This window comes from Oncorhynchus keta, chromosome 19, assembly GCF_023373465.1.
Source record: "Oncorhynchus keta strain PuntledgeMale-10-30-2019 chromosome 19, Oket_V2, whole genome shotgun sequence".
Classification (NCBI taxonomy): Eukaryota; Metazoa; Chordata; class Actinopteri; order Salmoniformes; family Salmonidae; genus Oncorhynchus; species Oncorhynchus keta.
Window position 1 is genome coordinate 44740427 of NC_068439.1, and position 20759 is coordinate 44761185.

General features: G+C 40.5%; 1 protein-coding gene across 2 annotated transcripts; it reads left to right on the forward strand.

Annotated features, from left to right (window-relative positions):
* Window positions 1-6988: 6988 nt before the first annotated feature.
* On the forward strand, window positions 6989-19809 carry LOC118397772 (nuclear receptor subfamily 2 group E member 1-like). Of its 2 annotated transcripts, none has more exons than XM_035792650.2 (9): window positions 6989-7956; window positions 10475-10620; window positions 11178-11265; window positions 11528-11763; window positions 12133-12279; window positions 12491-12587; window positions 12832-12981; window positions 14175-14283; window positions 17862-19809. In XM_035792650.2, exons 1-9 carry the CDS (start codon window positions 7899-7901, stop codon window positions 18022-18024), a joined length of 1194 nt encoding a protein of 397 aa, XP_035648543.1. In that variant the 5' UTR covers window positions 6989-7898; the 3' UTR covers window positions 18025-19809. The 2 variants fall into 2 exon arrangements, with proteins under 2 accessions (XP_035648543.1, XP_035648544.1); XM_035792651.2 differs by having other exon boundaries at window positions 14178-14283.
* Window positions 19810-20759: the final 950 nt, after the last annotated feature.

The following is a 20759-nucleotide window of genomic DNA, read 5'->3' on the forward strand; positions in this document are numbered from 1 at the left end:
TATGCATTACCCGGTTATGGGTGTATTTAAGTAAATAACACTGAATTGAAAGCAAGCATACCTGATGTGTGTGAATTTACTCACTAATTTGTTAACTTACATGATTATTTTAACCCCCCTGAATTTCAGCAGTTAGTTAACTAGGAGATATTTGTAAAGAAGGCGCTGCTCTGATTTGCAAAAGGAGGGTGGTGGTGCAGGGTGTGTGCTGAGGAAAGCCTCTCCTAGATCTGCAAATGAAAAGGACTTGGCCCAGATGCAGACAGCAATGTTAACTTTGAGTGGCCCCTGTGGCTTGAGCATGCTGAGCCCTCCTACGACCCTCATACACCCATGCTGCCTCCTCCCTCTCCCTCTTCCCAAGCCCCCAGGTTGCCTTTGCATGACATCATCCTAGAAGTATGCCCCCCATACCCATGTAATTCTGAGCTGTACCCCCATTAAACTGTACTGCACTGGAAACCCATACATTTATTATTTTTCTTCTTCCTTTCTTTTCTTCTCTTTTTCACACTCTCTCCTCCAACCCTATCAATCTCCTCCCTTTTTATTTTTCTTGTTCTTCTTCTTGTTCTTCTTTTTTAACCCCCAGAAAAAACATTGTTTGGGGGAAGGCTTGATCAAAAAACTGTTGCCCTCCAACTGCCGGGCTTTCGGTAAATTCAATAAGGCCACCTTAAAGATTTTCCTAATTAATGGATGACATCTTTGGCTGGAGGAGAGGGGAGGCATTCTGCTCTGGCTCACTCTTTGTTAACCTCCTAATTAACTTTCGTAGGTCACTCAGGTCTCAGAAACCTGAGAGTGAAGAGCCCCCATTGAGGAGGGAGTTGTAAACTTACTTTTTTCCCTCTCCGCACTTAAAAGGGGAAAGCAACTATAGGGAACAGAAAATATCCTATTTAAGTCCTTTGTGATTGAACTGCCTGCACATGTTCCAATAAAGGAAGTCTTCTAAATAAGCTTCTCTCTCTCTCGCTCTCTCGCACCACAGAAAGGTTATGAATCATAGTTCTTGGTTGAGGCAGGGGCGTAAGGGCTAAAGGACAGCATCTGTGTGTTTGTTTGCATCTGTAACTTTAGTGGGGGAATTAAAGGATGGGAAAGACACTGCACCGACTTGAAAAAATAGGTGAATGTTAGAAACAGACATACCTCTTTGCCAACATTATTGTTGAGAATTTTTATAAGAACGAAGCCCCCCCAATCGTTTACCCCCTGCCCCATTCCTCCTTCCTAGAAAAAATATGAAGTAGTCGTAAAACAAATCATCATCATAGTGCTTTCACTCTAAAAAATGCTGGGTTAAAAACAACCCCGTTTGGGTTATTTTGACCCAGTCAGTTAGGTTGTGTAAATAACCCAACATGTTGGGTTGTTTGGGTTACTTTAATTTAACCGTCAATTGAGTTTTTATTCACTTTCAAGGGTTGACCCAGCAGCTGTGCCTTTTTTTCTAAGTAATACATAGTTTATATTCAGGAGGCATAGCCTATTAGGTGTGTAGCTTTCAGATAGTTATTTTTGGTCACTCATGAAGGTAAATTTAATTCCTGTTCATGATGTTAAATTTGTACACTGCAAATTTCAATTTTCTTTCAATATTTTTGCACATTACATATTTTATTATAAAATGAATAATGTTATTTTATTGCAACAAAGTAACTATACAAACATTTAGATATGCATAGGCTCTTGAGGAACTCATACACTGTAAGCCTAATTAAAACGACAAGATTTTCAGTGTTCAACCTTAACTTGTGATAAAAATACAACAGAACAGATAAACCGGAATTACTTTTACTATCGCGGGTGACCAAAAAGATCTAGCTAAAAGCCACACCCCTACTAAGCTATGCCTCCACTCATATCTCAACAACCCAGCATCAATAACCAGAATCAAAAACCCAACCTTGCTCTTTTTAAATAAAACAACCCAACTAAGTGACCCAATTCCCTGCATCCCAGCAGTTGGGTCATTGGAGGTTGCATTGGCCTAACAACATACCCGGTCAAAGAGAGGACAGTCCTGAGTCCCCACAACAACACAACCAGTGTGTTTTTTCTCTGAAAGACAATAGCATTAACCTCACTATCCCTACTGACCCTGTGCCCCCCTAGTCAGACACAAGCCTCCCTCACATAATGACCGGGGTATGATCTTTCCACAGTAGCCTACACACATCACAATGATAATGTTCATCTTTCAGTTTTGAAAAGATTTGAATTCAATATGCTTTTTACCTCCTCATGTGCTTTTTATCCATTATTGTTTTAAAAGTATCTAGAATATAAATTTTTAGTTTAAACTTGTGTGGTTTATGAGTTATTTTTTCTTTCTTTGTTTATTTGTTATATAATAATGATTTGCATAATTGCACATGTGTTGTGGAAATTGTAATTGAGTGTTGAGTAAAGGGATGGGGTGGGGTTAAAATAACAACACAACAAAATTACTTTACTGTATACCGATGAATTTGTAGGTGCTTTTGAAATGATGTCCCATTTTCTATTTCCTCAGATTTAGACCAGCAATCACTGAGCATTCAGCAGTGAGAATCTAGTCAAGGTAAGGATTGATTGATGCTGTAGTGTTGAAAAAAGAATAGTTCACACCTGTAGCATAGTTCCATGCATGGTGGAAAACAAATATTTGAAAAATATTCTCCAGCACACTGGTATTTCTAGACTTCTCCACAAGCGATGGAATGGATCTTGTTTGTGAGTATTCACAGAGCTTCTTCTTTTTCAGAAACTTTCACATCACCAGCAATAGTAAGAGTAGGAACAGCAATATCAGTGACTGTCTGTGTGCAGAAGCCAGACCCCAGTATCACCCAGCCACCTGGTCTGCTCTGTATTACGACACACTAAGTGACTGTGAGGGTCTTGATGACAACTCTAATGCTGTAGGGTGAAATGGGGTCAATGACAGGCGGGATCATGACCCCAAGCTATGACAGTTTAACCTGGGCAGCGTCTGAAATGGCAGACTATTTACTATACTGTATAGTGCACTTACCTATGGGCCCTGGTCAAAAGTAGTGCACTATACAGTAAAGGGACTAGGATGCCATTTTGTACACAGGCCTGGTCAGCCAACTTGGGAATGGAGCTCTGTTGCACCTGAGGGTCGACCGTGACTTTAAACTGATTGTCTGAGGACTGCAACCACAACAAAATGAGTGGTTTGAGTATAATGATTCTCACTCTACCATGGTGACCGCAGTTGAACCCAACGATGACCGCGAACATTGTTGTGGTCAAACCTAATGACGACCATTGTTTAACTAATCCATTTGACGTTCACAGACATGATAGAATGTTAGTGCTGGCATTTAGACTGTGTGTGTTTGTTTCATTATACACTTTCCTTTAATGCTATTTTGTCTTGAGCCTGAAATTAATTTTCAGTTATTAGTTAGTTATTAGGTATAGTTATTGTACTTCCTTAGAATATTGTATTTCACCCTGTTTTATTCAAGTCTTTGAACTCAGAACATTAAGGAATCCAAAATGTCTAACATAAGCCTCTGCTTAGTGTCAAATCTACTTTTCATAATCATAACCAAATGCCTCACACTATACATAGTGTGTGTATACAGTAGACAGTTTGTTCTGTACACAGCAGATGTTTGGATGGATGCATAGATAGATCAACGAAGTCATGCAGCGGCTATAAACAGCCAGCCCAACAGTGCTCTACTCTGCTATACTGCAGCCTGCTCTCCGGCCTCCTGGGCTCTAACATGTTTGTCTTTGCAGTGTGAACGGCCTAAGCCTCTCTACTCAGCTGTCATAATTTGTTAATGAGCCTTTTCATAGAAAAAAAAGAAAAAGCGAAGACGGGAAAAAATTAAGAAAAGAAGGGGCTCTTCACGAGTGACTGAAAGCAGAGGTCGGTCCAGAGGGAACCCAGGGGCGACATCAGACCGATTTCAGAGCAGCCCGTGATGGAATCTCTGTAGCTATATATTAATATTAATGGACCACGGGCCGCAAAGCTGCAGGCTGCAGGCCTAAGCCTCCAACAGGTGTACAGCTCCACTTCACTCGGAAAACACCAGCTGAGAGTCCTTCAGATCAAGGAGGGGTATAGAACCTTCCCACTACCCACCATGGACCCTCAGATAGAAACCCTAAAAAAAAGGAAGGAGAGGGAGAAGAAGAAGAGGGGAAAATTAGAAAAGTTGAAGAAGTTAGCAGAGTTAGTCATCCCTGGCAAATAATGTTTTGAGTCACTTTCCGGAGTGGAGAGGGTAATATGGCCCGGGTCGATATTTTTTTCCCCCTTGAGAAAGAGATTGACTTTTGTTTGGAGTTTGTGAGAAGTGGGAATCAGGAGGTGGACAATGGGACTCCCCACAGTGAGGGCCCGAGAGGAGCCATCTCAAATCAGTGAGCCAGGGGACGGACTAATCCGCCCATTGTCCCTCCCCAGCCACCGGCCGCACATCAACACATTCAATCCCATTGTCCCCACCCTCATGCAGCAGGATTTGCTCTCACCAACAGCCAGTTTTGTCCGAGACAGTTCGAGCGGAAGTTTCTCACTGACAATTTGCCCCAAATAGATTTATCAAATGAGAATCCTACCGCACTGACCACACCGTACGGCACCGACTTGTGGCAGTTTTGGGTTCTGGCATAATGAGCTGTTGGAAGGTTCCTATTAGGTGAATTTGGTTAACTGTAGCCAGGTGTGTTGTACAGGTAGATGGGTGTAGATGTGTCTGGGGGATAGGAGATGTGCCTGTTAGTGTGTGCTGTGTGCATGTGTGTTCGACCAGGGAGTCGAAGTCTATGAGAGGCTGGGTGTTTCTTCCTCTTTGTACCAATCCCAAAGACCCAGACAGAAAGAGGGATGCCCTGGGTTGACCCCCTGACAGGTTTGGTGGAGGAAGGTGGGTGGGTGGAGTAGTGGTTCAGGAATGGTTGGGTGGAGAGGGGTAGGAGGGAGGAATGGAGGGTAGTGGGCCAGGGATGGTTGTCTGGCCACCCATCATTCAACAGGTCAAGGGGGTGTGCCATCCCTCTGGCTGTCTGGGATCAGTAGTGGTAAGGAAACTGGGACACTGGGCAAGGTCTGGGTGATTGCTTCTACCCTCACCCCTCATCCCAACCCACGGTCAGTCCTCAACGCCAGGTATCTGTCTCTCATGTTTTGTCGACTCTTCATCGGTGCAGTCCATGGTGATGAAATTTGACTTGTTTACTATTGTAGTCTAGCCATTCGTTATTTAGCCATCCGTTATTGACTCTAATTTGTGATGCTGTAGAATTTGAGATTAGCATATTTCAAAACTAGAACATTTGAATTTATTCACCTTATTTTGTTATTTAATAGCCCATTTCATTTTCACAGACTTATGTTTCCTGTTTATGATTTCTTTAATAATGTATATGCCTATTAAGATCGGTTGCGACAATTCGTCTTCGTCCTTGATTGTCATAGTGGAACAATTCACGGTGGTAATATCTACATTCTATAGCGTATAGGGTTATAATGACTTCCAATAAGTTACTCGAAATTTCAAAGACAATTTACAGTAAGTATAGATGCATATTGATTCCGTCAAGCAAAAAACAGATAGGCCCCTAGACAATCCACTGTCCTTTGTTCACGATTTTTCATTGACTGCTGGAGATGAAGGGAGTTCTAAAACAAAAAGTTAAAGCAAGCAATTCGGGCAACAATGATGTTGTGGTTATATTTGTGTAAAGGCTATCAGTGAATGATGAGGATTAGGGAGATCTCGCACATTCAGCCCCCCTTCCTGGCATAGCCTGGCATAGAAACAATTGTGTGAAATAAAGCTCATTGTACTAAATATGGAATATCATAAAAATTGGGAAAGTAATTATTTCCTTCATATGTAAAACAAAAAAAAGTTTACTAAAATATATTTTTGTTTTTAGACAGTATATGAGGCACTTGCACTTGTAGCCTGTGTATATCAACTTGTGTAGTTTGCTCATTAAAGCTAGAATCCTTAGTTGCTACATCCATTTTTGAATGTATTAATGACATACCCATTGATTGTTGAAGAATATTAAATATGGCCTAAATGCCTCCTGAGATTAGTTCACCCATTGTACCCCATCACAACCCAAAATATAAGCTTGTTTTATTCCAATGTAAATGTAGACAAACAATGTATAGACTCAAAACATGGTTATGGTTAGCCTTTGCAAACTTTGTGTACTTGTGTGACCTTTCCCCACAGAGGGGTAGGGGGGGGGGATTGGTTGGTTATGAAATGTGTAAATGAGATGGGTAGGAGGGAGGAAAAGACACTGATTCACCAGAGAAAAAGACCAACTCTATAACTTTGTAGTTATAATAGATGGTCAGTCCTTGCATCCATAGCTATGTCAATGAATTTGAGAGTGGTTACATTTCTCCAGGCACATCTTTCAGGTTTTTACCAAAAACCAAAATAGAGGCGGATGCCCGCGTTGCTATTGTTTCAGTTAAGGATTCTAGCTTTAACCTTTTCGTTGTATTTATTTATAACATACTTGGAGAATTTAATACTTGGACCAGCTCGAGCATACTCAAATCTGACTCAACCAAGCAAGCCATGATTAAGGCATTTTTGTGAAAAACATGACAACGACTAATTGCAATTAACTACGCCATTGTACCCCGCCCTTGTCTGTTTAAATCGACACTTTAAACGTTCATATGACCTCTGGGCTACCGTGGGAATGTTCAAAATTAGAAACAGAATTATCGATTTCTGGAGTTACAAGCGTCACAAGCTGTCAAGGTCAGTGAGTCAATGATGGGTCTACGGGCGCGGCTCCCTCGCCCCTGCACTCCCTGCTCCTCAGACGAAGCTGCATCTTTCCGCCCCGGCAAGTGGGCAAAGGTGGCGAGAGAGAGACCACCACACTGCTCTAGTTTAGGCTACATTAGCGTGTGAGTCCCCGACCCAGAACCCCTGCTTCGTTGCCGACTACAAAAGGTCTGTGGGAACCGCTGTCTTTCATGCCCAAACGGTCTACGGTTGACGAAATCCATAACTCACCCTCTCTCGATGATAATTGATCGACATTCGTTTTAGACAATACCAGTAACAACTCACGTTCAAGTGAATGCACTAAGCGCAACAGGTGCACATTCAATTGTGTTCAAATATGTTAACTAGCCGTTGAAGAAGTTGCACCTATTGAAACATTTTCACTAAAACATTATAGACGCTGCAGTCAGAAAGAATGTTAAGAAATAGAGAGAAGAGTTCAATAGCGATTACACCCCGTAATATTAATTCACCGATAGTCGCATCTAAACAGCCCAGTGTTTTCTTTCCCACTTCACTTGCCTCCAAGCGAGTCCTGTGAGCCGGGTGACGTCATGCTGGCACACAGAAGTTGGGAGTAGAAAGCATGGAAAAGCTAAGTGGGTGAAGCAAGCGGAATTCTCCACCCTCCGCCTTTTCTGACACTTCTCGTAAATATTACAGTTAAGAAGAGCCTTGTTTTTTTGTTGGTTTAGACTGGACTCACTGGGTAGTCCGTCTGTTCAGGAGCACCGATCCGGCAGTTTTCTAAACAACTTTGTGCGCGGTGTTGAGCTCCGAGCAACGGTGGAGCTGTTGCCACTCGCCGCTTGTAGACGGATCTCTATCCGGTTTTCGCGCTACTGTCCACACTGCCTGGACCTTGTGTGACTCAACGTCCAAGATTTGCAAATACTCCATAATCCATCTTGGTAACTAGAATTTGGTAATCCTTAGAAAATATCAAATTGGGCGACATTACAGAAATCTAATTGTTTTAAGGAAAACTGTAGGCTATATTTCATTTTTTGATATTCTTCAGCTGTTACTTTTGCACCGACAGTGGATTTTGATTGTTAAAATATAAAACAGTGTAGAACGACACTGTCCACGATGAGCAAAGCCACCTGTTCAACAAGTGGGTGTTTGGATATTCTGAATGTTAAATCAAGTAAGTAGGCTACAGTTCATATTTGTCCTTCACATATAATTAGGTATTCATGTATTTATAATTATTACTTCAAACATGTATTATTCGAAAAGTAATAGGATATTATGTGAAAAGGGTTGAAACATTCCGAAATAAAGTCAGCGACAATTTGCGTTTACCTTGGAGTTGCTGTAAGCTATATCTGCTAACCCATAAAATTGTATTTTTTTTTTCAATGTGAGAATGGTAGCCTAGGCATACTCCCCACAAATATGACTCATTGAGCACTGTACAAGATAAGGCGCTGATTAATTACCTGTTTAATTCTAGTTATTTGTTGTTAAGTATTATTGCATTAATATCTCATGGAAAATTACACTGCAAGTACAGTGAGTTACAAGACTGAGGAGGTGAGAGAAGGGGTTAGTTAGGGTTAGAATGTTCCTGAAATAGTGTGCGAAAGACACATACTATCTAAGCCTACATGACGCTGAATAAGAACACAAACTATAGGCTACAGTTTCTTGCTGTTTCCAATTAAAGTCCTGCACTTCGAAGTCTATAGTGAGGGTTATCGAGGTAGGACAATGGGCCAATGTGCCACCATTGCATGATAGCCCAGTCAGCTAATTTATTGATTAACAACTTAGTCTTGATGTGTGTGTGTGTGTGTGTGTGTGTGTGTGTGTGTGTGTGTGTGTGTGTGTGTGTGTGTGTGTGTGTGTGTGTGTGTGTGTGTGTGTGTGTGTGTGTGTGTGTGTGTGTGTGTGTGTGTGTGTGTGTGTGTGAAGGTTGAAATACAGAATGTGTGTGCAAATAACTGGATGAATGAGACAACAATTGGCCATATATTATATATTCTGTACTAGCTTGCATGTATTTGTATTCTTACATAAAGTGTTGCTAAACTGAAAGCACGTCCAAACGAAATGTGCCTAAAACCCATAGGTTATTATTCGTTTCGCCTGGTTGGTTGCTATTTAGGCCTTGGAAAATTTCAGGCAGTAGCCTAATCTACAATTATTCACTTCCAAATAGCTTTTAATTAGAATAATTTACATCAACATCACAATCATTATTATAGCCTATTGCTTTCCTCCAAGTTCATTGCACACATTGTGGCTGGTCACAAAAACCTTTCGCTCAGTCAGTAAAACTAACTTCTTTCAGCAGGTTTTGGGACTGATGGTAATCAGTAATGGAATATGCCATATATTTTTAAACAATTACGGCACACAATGGCGACGACTGGGACCCCCATGAAGAGAAGTTAAGACGTGTTCCCACTCATACCAAAATCAAGCTAATTTTATTTTCCTCCAACAGCATTATATTAATTCTGCCCTTTATTAGTGCGTAGGCCTAATTATAATTGTTCAGTGAGGAAAACATTTGTTATATTGGATTCATTCGTTATATAGGCCTACTTCTATGCCCATAATAGTTTCAGATGCGCAATTAGGCTATTGTCAACTTGTATTAATTGTTTAAGGTTATACAGTCATTATTTTTTAACGAATAGTTTGAGTCACTTCGTTTACGCCTATTTTATTTGTTTTTGTAGCCATGGCATCAAATATTTTTTCTAAATAATTTAGATGTATGCTGGATTTTAAAAAAATCCTTAACCACGTGATATAGAAATGTAGCCTAATAGACAACCACTCTTGAGACACTTTGTACAATTGGTGTGTTGAAGTCCCAACTCCTCGCCGAAGTCGATTGTTTTTGCTGCTCTGTCGTTATGGGGTTGTATTCGAATTCCCATGCTACCCTTTTTTGATGGGTCACTGATTTTTGATTTTTGATGGGTGAATCAATGAGCAGGTGGCGAAACGTCACTGTAATTACATAGCCGGCGTATCCCGCCATAAAAATACTCCCTCATATACATACAAATATAATTCTTTCAAATGGATTTGAATACAAATCTTTATAGAAATCAATGTTGTTTCATTTACTCCCGGGTCAATTTACATACACTTCATTTGAGTTGGTGAAACGAGTTGGTGCGCATTATTCTCTGTGCGGTGTCACTCCCTAATCCGCAGGCCTATAGACCTGCGGGATAAAGCAGCTGTCGATTCCCATTATGAGGGGGAGTTGGCAGCTTGTCGAGATCGGGGCAGTCAGACGAGGTTCAATGGGGAAAATCATTAAGTTAACACTTTCCCTAATGTCTCCATTGTGTGCCCCCGGGCATTGTCTTTAGAGACGTCAGATATGACGCTTCCCACGAACTCACAAGATACGCGCGCGTGTACATGCCCATGACCGGGCGACCTATTAAGGCACGGGACGCTGCCCATTGTCACGTTGTGTATTTAGTTTTGTCGTCCCTCATTAAAAGGGAGGGGGTGATGAGGTGGAGGGGGTACAGTGCATGAGTTTGAATACAGAATTTATTCTGATGGGTGCTCTTCCAAGCCTTTGATGACGCGTAAAACACATTTCTGATTCTTGATTTTGAGGCACAAAGTACACTAACTATCAAAAGTAATAAAGATCAATTAATGAATGTGTATTCATTTTTATCCAGGTCGTATCTTGGATATCCCGTGTAAAGTGTGTGGGGACCGGAGCTCTGGGAAACACTATGGCGTGTATGCGTGTGACGGCTGCTCTGGCTTCTTCAAGAGGAGCATCCGCAGAAACAGAACATACGTCTGTAAATCAGGCTGTCAGGTAGTAGGCAGTGTTTCTGGATTTCATGGTAATCTATTTTCAATTCAGGGGGTCCTAAATGTATGCAAATATGACCTGTAGTTTTGGCGCACACACTGCACATTTTTACACGTCTTACGTTATTGGTCAGCCTTGAGTCTGCAGGGTTGAATCTCCCCTGAGATGTGTCTCTGAGAGGGCCCAGCGATGCAGGGCACGGCAAGGCCTAATTGCATCACCTACCAGGGTCATTGACTGGCGTTAAACACAGTCCTGCATTAATTTATCAGGTGTAATCCAATCTAATGTAATGACACTAACCCGAGGATTTAGCCAGCAGTGGGCGGGATAGCCCTACTTATCCTCGGGGATAAGACTGCTGCTGAGCCGCGGGGGATCGATTATAACACATCCTTCACCTGTAGATTTTCTCTTCCCTCAAACGTGTTAATTTTCTTGTGATTTTCTCTCTCTCTCTCTCTCTCTCTCTCTCCCCCCATCTCGCTCTGTCTCTCTCTCGCTTCCTTCCCCCCTCTCGCTGTCTGTCTCTCTCTCCCCCTCTCTCTTTTCCATCATAGGGAGGATGCCCCGTGGACAAAACGCACAGAAACCAATGCCGAGCGTGCCGCTTGATAAAGTGTCTCGAAGTGAACATGAATAAAGATGGTAAACGGGCTTAATTAAATTATTATTTTGGCTATACGCCCGCTATGACATTTCGGTTTAATGTGGCCAAATCTGATGGAAACCCCGTATTTAACGGAATCAGCTGAGAGCTGGGTAAACAGTGGACGTATTCTTAAAGTTATCATGAGAGGCTAAGCCTTTTACCTTACCAATCTTCGAACAAAATAAAAACATTTTTAAATAAGGCATTCACAGACCATTATTTTACTAAAGAGTCTTGTCCATGCTCTCCATTTCTCAGCCGTTCAGCACGAGAGGGGTCCCAGGACGTCCACCATACGCAAGCAGGTCGCCCTATATTTCCGGGGGAACAAAGAGGTGAACGGTTCATCGACCCACTTCCCGGGTTCGAGCCTACCGGGGCCGCCATTGTTCACTACGGTCACACAACTGGAGCCACCTAACTTGGAGATGAGCACAGTAGCCTGCACTCCGGAGAGGCAGGCCATCGTGGGACTGGCCCAGCCCACTCCGAAGGTAAGCAAGCCTCTGTCCTCCGCTCGCACTTCACTCACGGAGCAGCGCTATGTGGGCAATGAGTCAACGAGGCCTGCACGTTGCAAAGTTATTTATTTTCTCCACTTTTAAGCGGTTTAGAAGTTGATATTCCCGTCCTGATTCAACAGCTTCGAGGGACACAATATGTCATTCATGTGTTCACCTAAATCCAACGCAGGCAACATGAGTTTATAGCCTACATCTTCGTTTTTTTTAATGAGATACACACACAGGCCTATTTGTCACCAACGTGCAGCATGTTATTTATTAGTCCTATAACACAATATTTATGTTTTATTCAAATAGCACCCACAGGCGCCATTTGTTTATTGACCTCTTGCATTGCAGTACCCTCACGAGGTCGGCGGCACGCCCATGTATCTCTATGAGGTTGCTACTGAGTCGGTGTGTGAGTCAGCCGCGCGCCTGCTGTTCATGAGCATCAAGTGGGCCAAGAGCGTGCCCGCCTTCTCCACGCTCCCCTTACCTGACCAGGTTAAGCCACTATATTCAGTATATGGATATTATAGGCGACTTTATTAAGCTATCCCTTTCCAAAAAGAAAAGTTGCAATTCCATAGGCCTAAATCCATTAATCGAATAATATGACAAATGTGTGCAAAGCATACATCCCTATCTATATTTTCTCAAAAGTATATTAGCCATGCTCATGGGGGCTGACTGAGGTTTGTAATCCGTTTTGCAGCTGATCCTCCTGGAGGAAGCCTGGAGAGAACTGTTTGTTCTGGGCATAGCGCAGTGGGCCATTCCGGTGGACTCCAACACCCTGCTCGCTGTTTCCGGTATGTAACCTATATGATCATCAGGTTAACTCTACTTATTGTACTTAGGCTACTTACTATCGTTAGGTTTTGTTTAGATTATTTTAGTTTCAATTTTCAGAACGAAAGTGGAGACATATTTTGCATTCCTTTTCTGTTTTTCGAAATATTCACAATATCCTCAATACAATGTAACAAAACTTTGTAAATGTTTCTGCATATGTTTCGTAGCTAATATCGTTATTGCCCCCCTCCCCCAATGAAGGTATGAATACAGACAACACAGAGTCCCAGCCGATGAATAAAATAATCTCCGAAATACAAACCCTGCAAGAGGTCGTTACCTGGTTCAGACAGCTGCGCCTGGACGCAACTGAGTTCGCCTGTTTGAAGTGCATCGTCACGTTTAAAGCTGGTGAGTTGAAGAGGGGGTACTCAACATTTATTTTAAATGAAATTATCCTCACTAAAGTAATAAGAAGGCAGCGTTGGGGTCAATGTAATTACATTTCAGTAAGATAGTCAGACATTCGTTAGTGGGGGGACAGAAATTCTACACATTTAGCCATGGGGGAAATATACAAATGTGCAGCTTTTACAGCTAATCTCATGCTATTGCACACATTTTGCCATTAGGCTGAGATAAATCTTTGCATCTTTAAAGCTAAAATATAGTTGTGTTGACTGTGATAAAGAAACTGGATTATGAACTGTCTTGTTGTACATAGTCCCACTATTTTATGGGACCAAAAGTATTGGAACAAATTCACATATGTGTTTTAAAGTAGTAAAAAGTTAAGTATTTGGTCCCATATTCATAGCACACAATGACTACATCAAGCTTGTGACTCTACCAATTTGTTAGATGCATTTGCTATTTGTTTTGGTTGCTTTTCAGATTATTTTGGGTCAATATAAATGAATGGTAAATAATATGTTGTGTCATTTTGGAGTCACATTTATTGTAAAATAAGAAAATAATGTTTCTAAACACGTTTACATTAATGTGTTATTAGGGATAAACCTGCCTGAATCGTGAATAATGATGATAAGAATTATATTTGATGATGTTTGCATGTTTAGGTAAAAAGGTAAATATTAATGTCCCGTTTGAAACTCAGGCAAATAGAGAGCATTTAAAAAACATATTTTTATTTTTATTCTGATTCGGTGGGCCTGGCTCCCCACTGGGTTGGCCCGTCCATCCGTGCCTACACAACTTTTTGAATTCCATTCAATTCAGGAAGCACACTGAAATTCCAATTCCAATTCTCTTCAATGCTTTTCAATTATGAACATTTGGAATTGGAATTTGGAGTACATTCTGAATTGATTGAAAATTAACTGACTTGCCTAGTAAAATAAAGGTAAAATAAAATAAAATAAATACATGGAATTGACCCCAACCCTGCGAGGTCACCAATAGTTCAGGAAAAAAGGTGAAAAAGGTAGAATAGTCAAGGACATGTTTTTTTAACATTACAATTGCACATTTTTGAATACTTTTTTCGTGTATGAACATGTCCATTGAAAACAATGCATTTGTCAGGTGCAGCGTGAACATAATGGCAGTCAGTAACCATGCTGTTTATTCCTTTTCCCTTCAAGCAGTGCCAACGCATGACGGGTCGGAGTTGAGGAGTTTCCGCAACGCCAGTGCCATTGCTGCACTCCAGGATGAGGCACAGCTCACCCTAAACAGTTACATACACACCAGGTGAGACATAAAAACAAATAGTTATTTTTGTCTAAACAGATATGCTCTTGTTTAATTCAGCTATGTGTTCCATTTACCACACAGGTGGCCAATATAGCCAATATAGCCATATTTACTGTATCTACAATAGGCTATTATGCAGCAAGATAGGTTACCCTGTAAACAAAATTAGTCGTTAGGCCATCCCCAGAACATCACGAAATGGTTGCCTAAAGTCATCTGGACGTTGTGTCATTGTGCTTTGGAGGTTTGTGGATATATATGGTATTTTTGGGGGGTTGTAAAACCACTATTTGGTCAACAGTAATGTGCATTATTCAAATCTATGCAATGAAAGTATATGCCCTGTCCCTGTTTCGCTGCCAGCTTTCACTTCCTTTCCCACCTGTGCGCACAAAGTAGAGGGAAAGATTAATTCTGATAAACGCAAGCGTACGATGATTGCGCAACATTTCAACATTGCAATTGTGGGGAAAACACAGTTTGTAAAGCAACTTTGATAAAGAGAGGAGAGCCTAAGCTTTATGTGAGTATTAATTCTCAACTCTCAATATTGAACAAATGGCAGCACGTTACATCCCAGTATGTAGGCTAATATGGTTTCGAAATTATGCGCCCGCAGAGAGTAGCGCACCTTTTGCATTGGACACATCAAGTAGCCTAGTACCCCCTGTATATAGCCTTGTTATTGTTATGTAATTTTCTTGCGTAACTTTAAGATATATATATATATATATTATTTATTTCACTTTAGTATATTTAGTAAATATTTTCTTAATTCTAATTCTTGTTGGTTAAAGGGTTTGTAAAGTAAGCATTTCACGGTAAGGGCTACTACACCTGTTGAATCACGTGACAAACAACATATTCTATTTGATTAAAGAGTTCTATATAGAACTTTTAGAGGTTCCTTATGTGAAGAAAGCGATAGAACACTTTTTGGTCCTTTAAGGAAACCTTTTTTTTTAGTGTGTGCAAGATTGCTACCTCTAAATATGATTTTGTTACTAGATAGCCGTCTATGTTTTCGCATATTGGCCTAATCTATAGGCCTATGCGACACCCCCTGAGGATGTGGGACCTCACAACAAATGAGCTAGATTGCTATCTCTAAATGTGATATAGTTGCTAAATAGCCATGTAGTTGATGAATCTATCAGTACATTTAATACAGTACAATACAGTACAATTGTTTCGTCTGTAGCCCTACGGTACAGAGTCAATGTGTGTGGGTACATGTTAGTCGAGGTAATTTGTAAAGTGACCATGCATAGATAATAAACAGCGAGTAGCAGCAGTGTAAAAACAAGGGGGGTCAATGTAAATACTACGGGTGGCCATTTGAGAACAGTCTCTGACGTGGTGACTGGAGTTTGCTATGCAGACATATAATTATTATGACGTAGAAGGACAACTTACATACATGAAGCAGCCGGAAGGGAGATCATCTGCCTCTTATAGTTGGGTTACTGCCATACATATTGTGTTAAAGTCCCAGTGCAGTCATAAACGTGATTTACCTGTGTTTAATATATATTTCCACACTATGAGGTTGGAATAATACTGTGAAATTGTAAAATGATGATGATGCTCTTTAAGTGTAAGAATGGCTTGAAAAGAACGTCTGAAATTTCAGCCTGTTTTAGTGGAATGGCGTTTAGGCCTGCTTGGTGACATAAATGTAGTTAATAAACCAATAACAGCTAGTATTCAGTTTTCCCCTCCCGCCTCAGACCACTCCCAGACAGTCCTAGCAAAGTTATTGCTTGAGTCATTTCTCTTTGCAATTTTAATTGAAAACAATCCCAGTCAGTACTTAATTGTTACCCAGAAATGATTTGATATTGAGATAGAAACGCCTGCATTAGACCTTAGGCTTGTGTGAGGCTGCTCGAACATGGGAACCATTTCATGAAGCTCCCGACAAACAGTTATTGTGCTGACATTGCTACCACAGGCAGTTTGGAACTTAGTAGTGAGTGCTACAAGTGATGAAAGATGTTTTTTTTTTTACACGTATCACTCAGTGGTCCCATTCTGTGAGCTTCTGTCCTACCACTTCGCGGCTGAGCCACTGTTGCTCCTAGATGTTTCCACTTCACAATAACAGCACTTACAGTTGACCGGGGCAGCTCTAGCAGGGCGGAAAGGTGGCATCCTATGACAGCACCACATTGAAAGTCACTGACCTCTTCAGTAAAGCCATTCTACTGCCAATGTTTGTCTTTGGAGATTGCATGGCCGTGTGCTCAATTTTTTATTTTTTACACCTGTCAGCAACAGGTGTAGCTGAAATAGCCAAATCCACTAATTTGTAGGGGTGTCCACATAGTTTTGTATACATAATGTGTTACTTTTTGTCCATATCGCCAGCTCTGTGAGAACGTCTTAAAAACGTCCTTGATGACATTCCCGGAACGTACTGGGAACTAGATAGAGCCCTCTTGGACCATGACAACGTCCTAACGTGAGAAAACAAGGACCTGTATAAAACATCCCTTTGTGGTCGTCATAAGGAGAACGTCCTGTCAGAGCCAAAAGGGACATTCCCTAATGGTCATGAAAATACTTTATCGTAACATTCTGTCGGTAGCAAACCAGGACCTGTCTGAAACGTCCCATTGCGGTCATGACATGTCCCGAGCATAACGTAATGTCATAATCTAATAGGAACCTATTTGTAATGGTCGCTAGTGGACATCAAAATACCTTATTATAACGTTATACTGTGACAAAACCGGGACATGTAATGAATATCCTTTTATGGTCCCAATCATGTCTTAATGTTCCCGAATGATCTAAGAACGTCAGTGGGATAAAGTTTCGCCGAAACCCTAAAAGGGAGCTAATGGGAACGTCACCTAATGTCCTTAGGACGTCCCCTGTTTGCTGGGTACTTGTTCAATTCATATAAACAGTTACAAGCACAAAATGTTGAGGGAGTCACTGTGCAATTACTCAAAAGTCTCAAATGAAATTTAAAGGTGATGAAAGAATTCAGTGTCTAATCAAAAAGCATATTTTGTCCAACGGGTAAAATAATGTGTTAATTGTGTAGATAATCTTCTAAGAAAACCCATGGTCCACTTGTAGGAAGGCCAGAATTAGGGTGACTAAATCAATGGCCAGAGAAAAAAAGTTGTAAAAAAACAGGAACATTTTATCATGTCACCTAGGCTTGATTCTGCACTTTTCATATTTTTTTTTCGAAATTCCTGTTCTTATTCGAAGATTTCTCAAGGAGCACTATACCAAGCTTTTTATTTTAATTCAGCTCGTGTCATACTAATTTAGCTTTTTGTAACCTGTGGAAACAACTTTGAAGATGACCACCACAAAATATAAATCCTCAACAGAGCTTGGTGCTTATTATCAGATGTATTACGTTACCAAATCTGACTTTTTGGATAAAATGTTAATGTTATGTTAGAGAAAGAACACCCTGAACAATTCAGAACAAGAACAATCATAGTTTGATTGCATTTTGAAACATAGGGATGTGAAATTTTATCACCAAAGCACGTCTGGGCAGAGTGGGTTGACAACCTAAACCTCTGCATCTTTCTTGTTATTTGCAGATATCCAACTCAGCCCTGCCGCTTTGGGAAGCTGCTCCTACTTCTACCAGCTCTGCTGTCAGTCAGCCCATCCACCATAGAAGAAGTATTTTTCAAGAAGACCATCGGGAACGTGCCCATCACAAGGCTCCTCTCTGACATGTACAAATCAAGCGATATATGAGTTTATTTCCGCCATATCAACATTACGCTCACTAGCCAAGAGTGTCTGTTAAGGCTCATAGACACAAACATTCTAATGAGCACGTGACAAATTGAACTTGAAGAACATAAAAACGTTGATTTTACAAATCTTTGGGTTAGGCTTACGTTTTGAGGATGTATACTGAACAGAAATATAAACAGAACATGTAAAGCATTGGTCCCATGTTTCATGAGCTGAAATAAAAGACCCCAGATTTTTTTCCTTATGCTCAAAAAGCTTATTTCTCTCAAATTTGGTGCACAAATTTGTTTACATCCCTGTCTGAGCATTTCTCCTTTGCCAAATTAATCCACCCACATGAATGGTGTGGCATATCAAGAAGCCGATTGTTCATTACACAGCTGCACCTTGTGTTGGGGACAACAACAAAAAAACACTCTAAAATGTGCAGTTTTGTCATATAACACAATGCCACAGATGTCTCAAGTTTTGATGGAGCCTGGAATTGGCATGCTGTGACTGCAGGAATGTCCACCAGAGCTGTTGCCAGACAATTTAGTGTTCATTTCTCTACCATACCAACGTCGTTTTAGAGAATTTCGCAGTACATCCAAACGGCTTCACAACTCCATATCCGGCTTCATTACCTGCGGGATTGTCTAAGACCAGCCACTCAGACAGCTGATGAAACTGAGGAGTATTTCTGTCTGTAATAAAGCCCTTTTGTGGGGAAAAACTCATTCTGATTGGCTGTGGTCCTGCACAGTCATGTGAAATTTATTTAAATTGACTGATTTCTGTATATGAGCTATAACGCAGTAATATCATTGAATTATTGCATGTTGCATTTATTCTTTTGTTCAGTATAATAATAGAATTGTCTAGCCAATTTAAGATTGCTACAATTTCGCTAAATACTGCAATCTCTGGTTTACACAAAATAAGGAACATCTTTAGTTGAAATGAGCCATCTGTGTGCAATTGGTGAACCTTTAAAACGTAGAGATGTTTTTGAGTGTCTCAAAGACCAATAAGCTTTACGACCAATGCCCTTTCAATCTTTTATTGCCATGTTCAATCTGATCGACAGGAAGAAACCAAAAAAGATGATGCACAGCATGATCCACGGTCAGATGTGCTATAGGGTCGTTGCCCCCTTGCCCAATACTGAAACCAAAGGGTGTGAAGTGTCACAACTGCCTGCATGAAGTGGAGGGGCCACCTCCTCAAGGTAGGAGAATGCTGATTGTCCTCTAGGAGCTCATGTGATGATCCCATACAAGCGATGAATGACAGGCAGAAGGAATTGAGAAATAAAACGACTTTTGGTATGTGCAGTTTTTAGTGTTCAAAGGCTGAGTGAAAGAAATGTCACCTGTTTGCGTTTGTGTGTCAGTATGTGTGGGGAAGTATTAAGTAGGAAGTTAGACATTAACACTGGAAACAAATATTCAGCACTTGGATTTGTGGATTTTGTTGTTGGCTGTAAATATTTTTCTCTGTTGTACAAAGTGGGAGTTTTATTCTTGTGAGAGTTGTACTGAAATATATTAGAAGAATAAATATTGAAATATGTGTGTCCCAAATTGTAATTTAGTTACCTTATACCACATTTTTTGGGAAATTGATTTACATTTCATTTTTGACTAAATATGCTATCCAGTTCTCTCAGGTACAGTGCCTTCAGAAAGTATTCATAACCCTAGACTTATTCCACATTTTGTTGTACTACAAAAAAAATCCCTAGTCCTTTACTGGTGACAAGCATACCCATGATGCAGCCTCCTCTATGCTGGAAAATATTAAGAGTGGTACTCTGTGATTGAATTTGCCCCAGACATAATGCTATGTATTCAAGGACAAATTTCTTTGCCATATCTTTTGCAGTATTTCTTAAGCGCCTTGCTGTAAACAGGATGCATGTTTTGGAATATTCAAAAAAAATTATGTACAGGTTTCCTTCTTTTCACTCTGTCATTGAGGTTAGTAATTGTGGAGTAACTACAATGTTGATCCATTCTCAGTTCTTATATCACAGCCATTAAATTCTTAACTATTTAAAATCACCACTGGCCACATTGTGAAATCCCTGAGTATTTTCCTTCCTCTCCGACAACCGAGTGAGGAAGGATGCCTGTATCTTTGTAGTGGCTGGGTGCATTACATCATCCAAAGCCTAAATAACTTCAAAGACAAATTCAGATGCTGAATATCCACTAATTATTATTTTTTGACATATCTACCAATCGGTGTCCTTTTCGAGGCATTGGAAAACCTCTGATCTTTGTGGTTGAATCTGTGCTTGAAATTCACTACTCGATTGAGGGACCTTACAGATAGTTGTATGTGTGGGGTAGAGATGGTGTAGTAATTAAAAAAACTAAAAAAAAATCAGGTTAACCACTATTGAACACAGAATGAATCCATGCAACTTATGCTCTTTGTTACACTCATTTATACTCCAGAACTTTAGGCTTGCCATAACAAAATGGTTGAATACTTATTGACTCAAGACATTTCAGATTTTAATTTTGTATTCATTTCTCACATTTTCTACCAACAAAATTTCACTTTGACATTATGGTGTATATTGTGTAGATCAGTGACACAATCTTAAGTTAAAATTCATGTCAAAATAACAATGTGGAACAAGTAGAAGCACTGTACAAGGCAGTTTTGGAATCTAAAATCACTTGAGCGTGACCCAGAGCGAAGGGTACGTTACCCTGAAATTGCAGTGAGAACAAATGCCA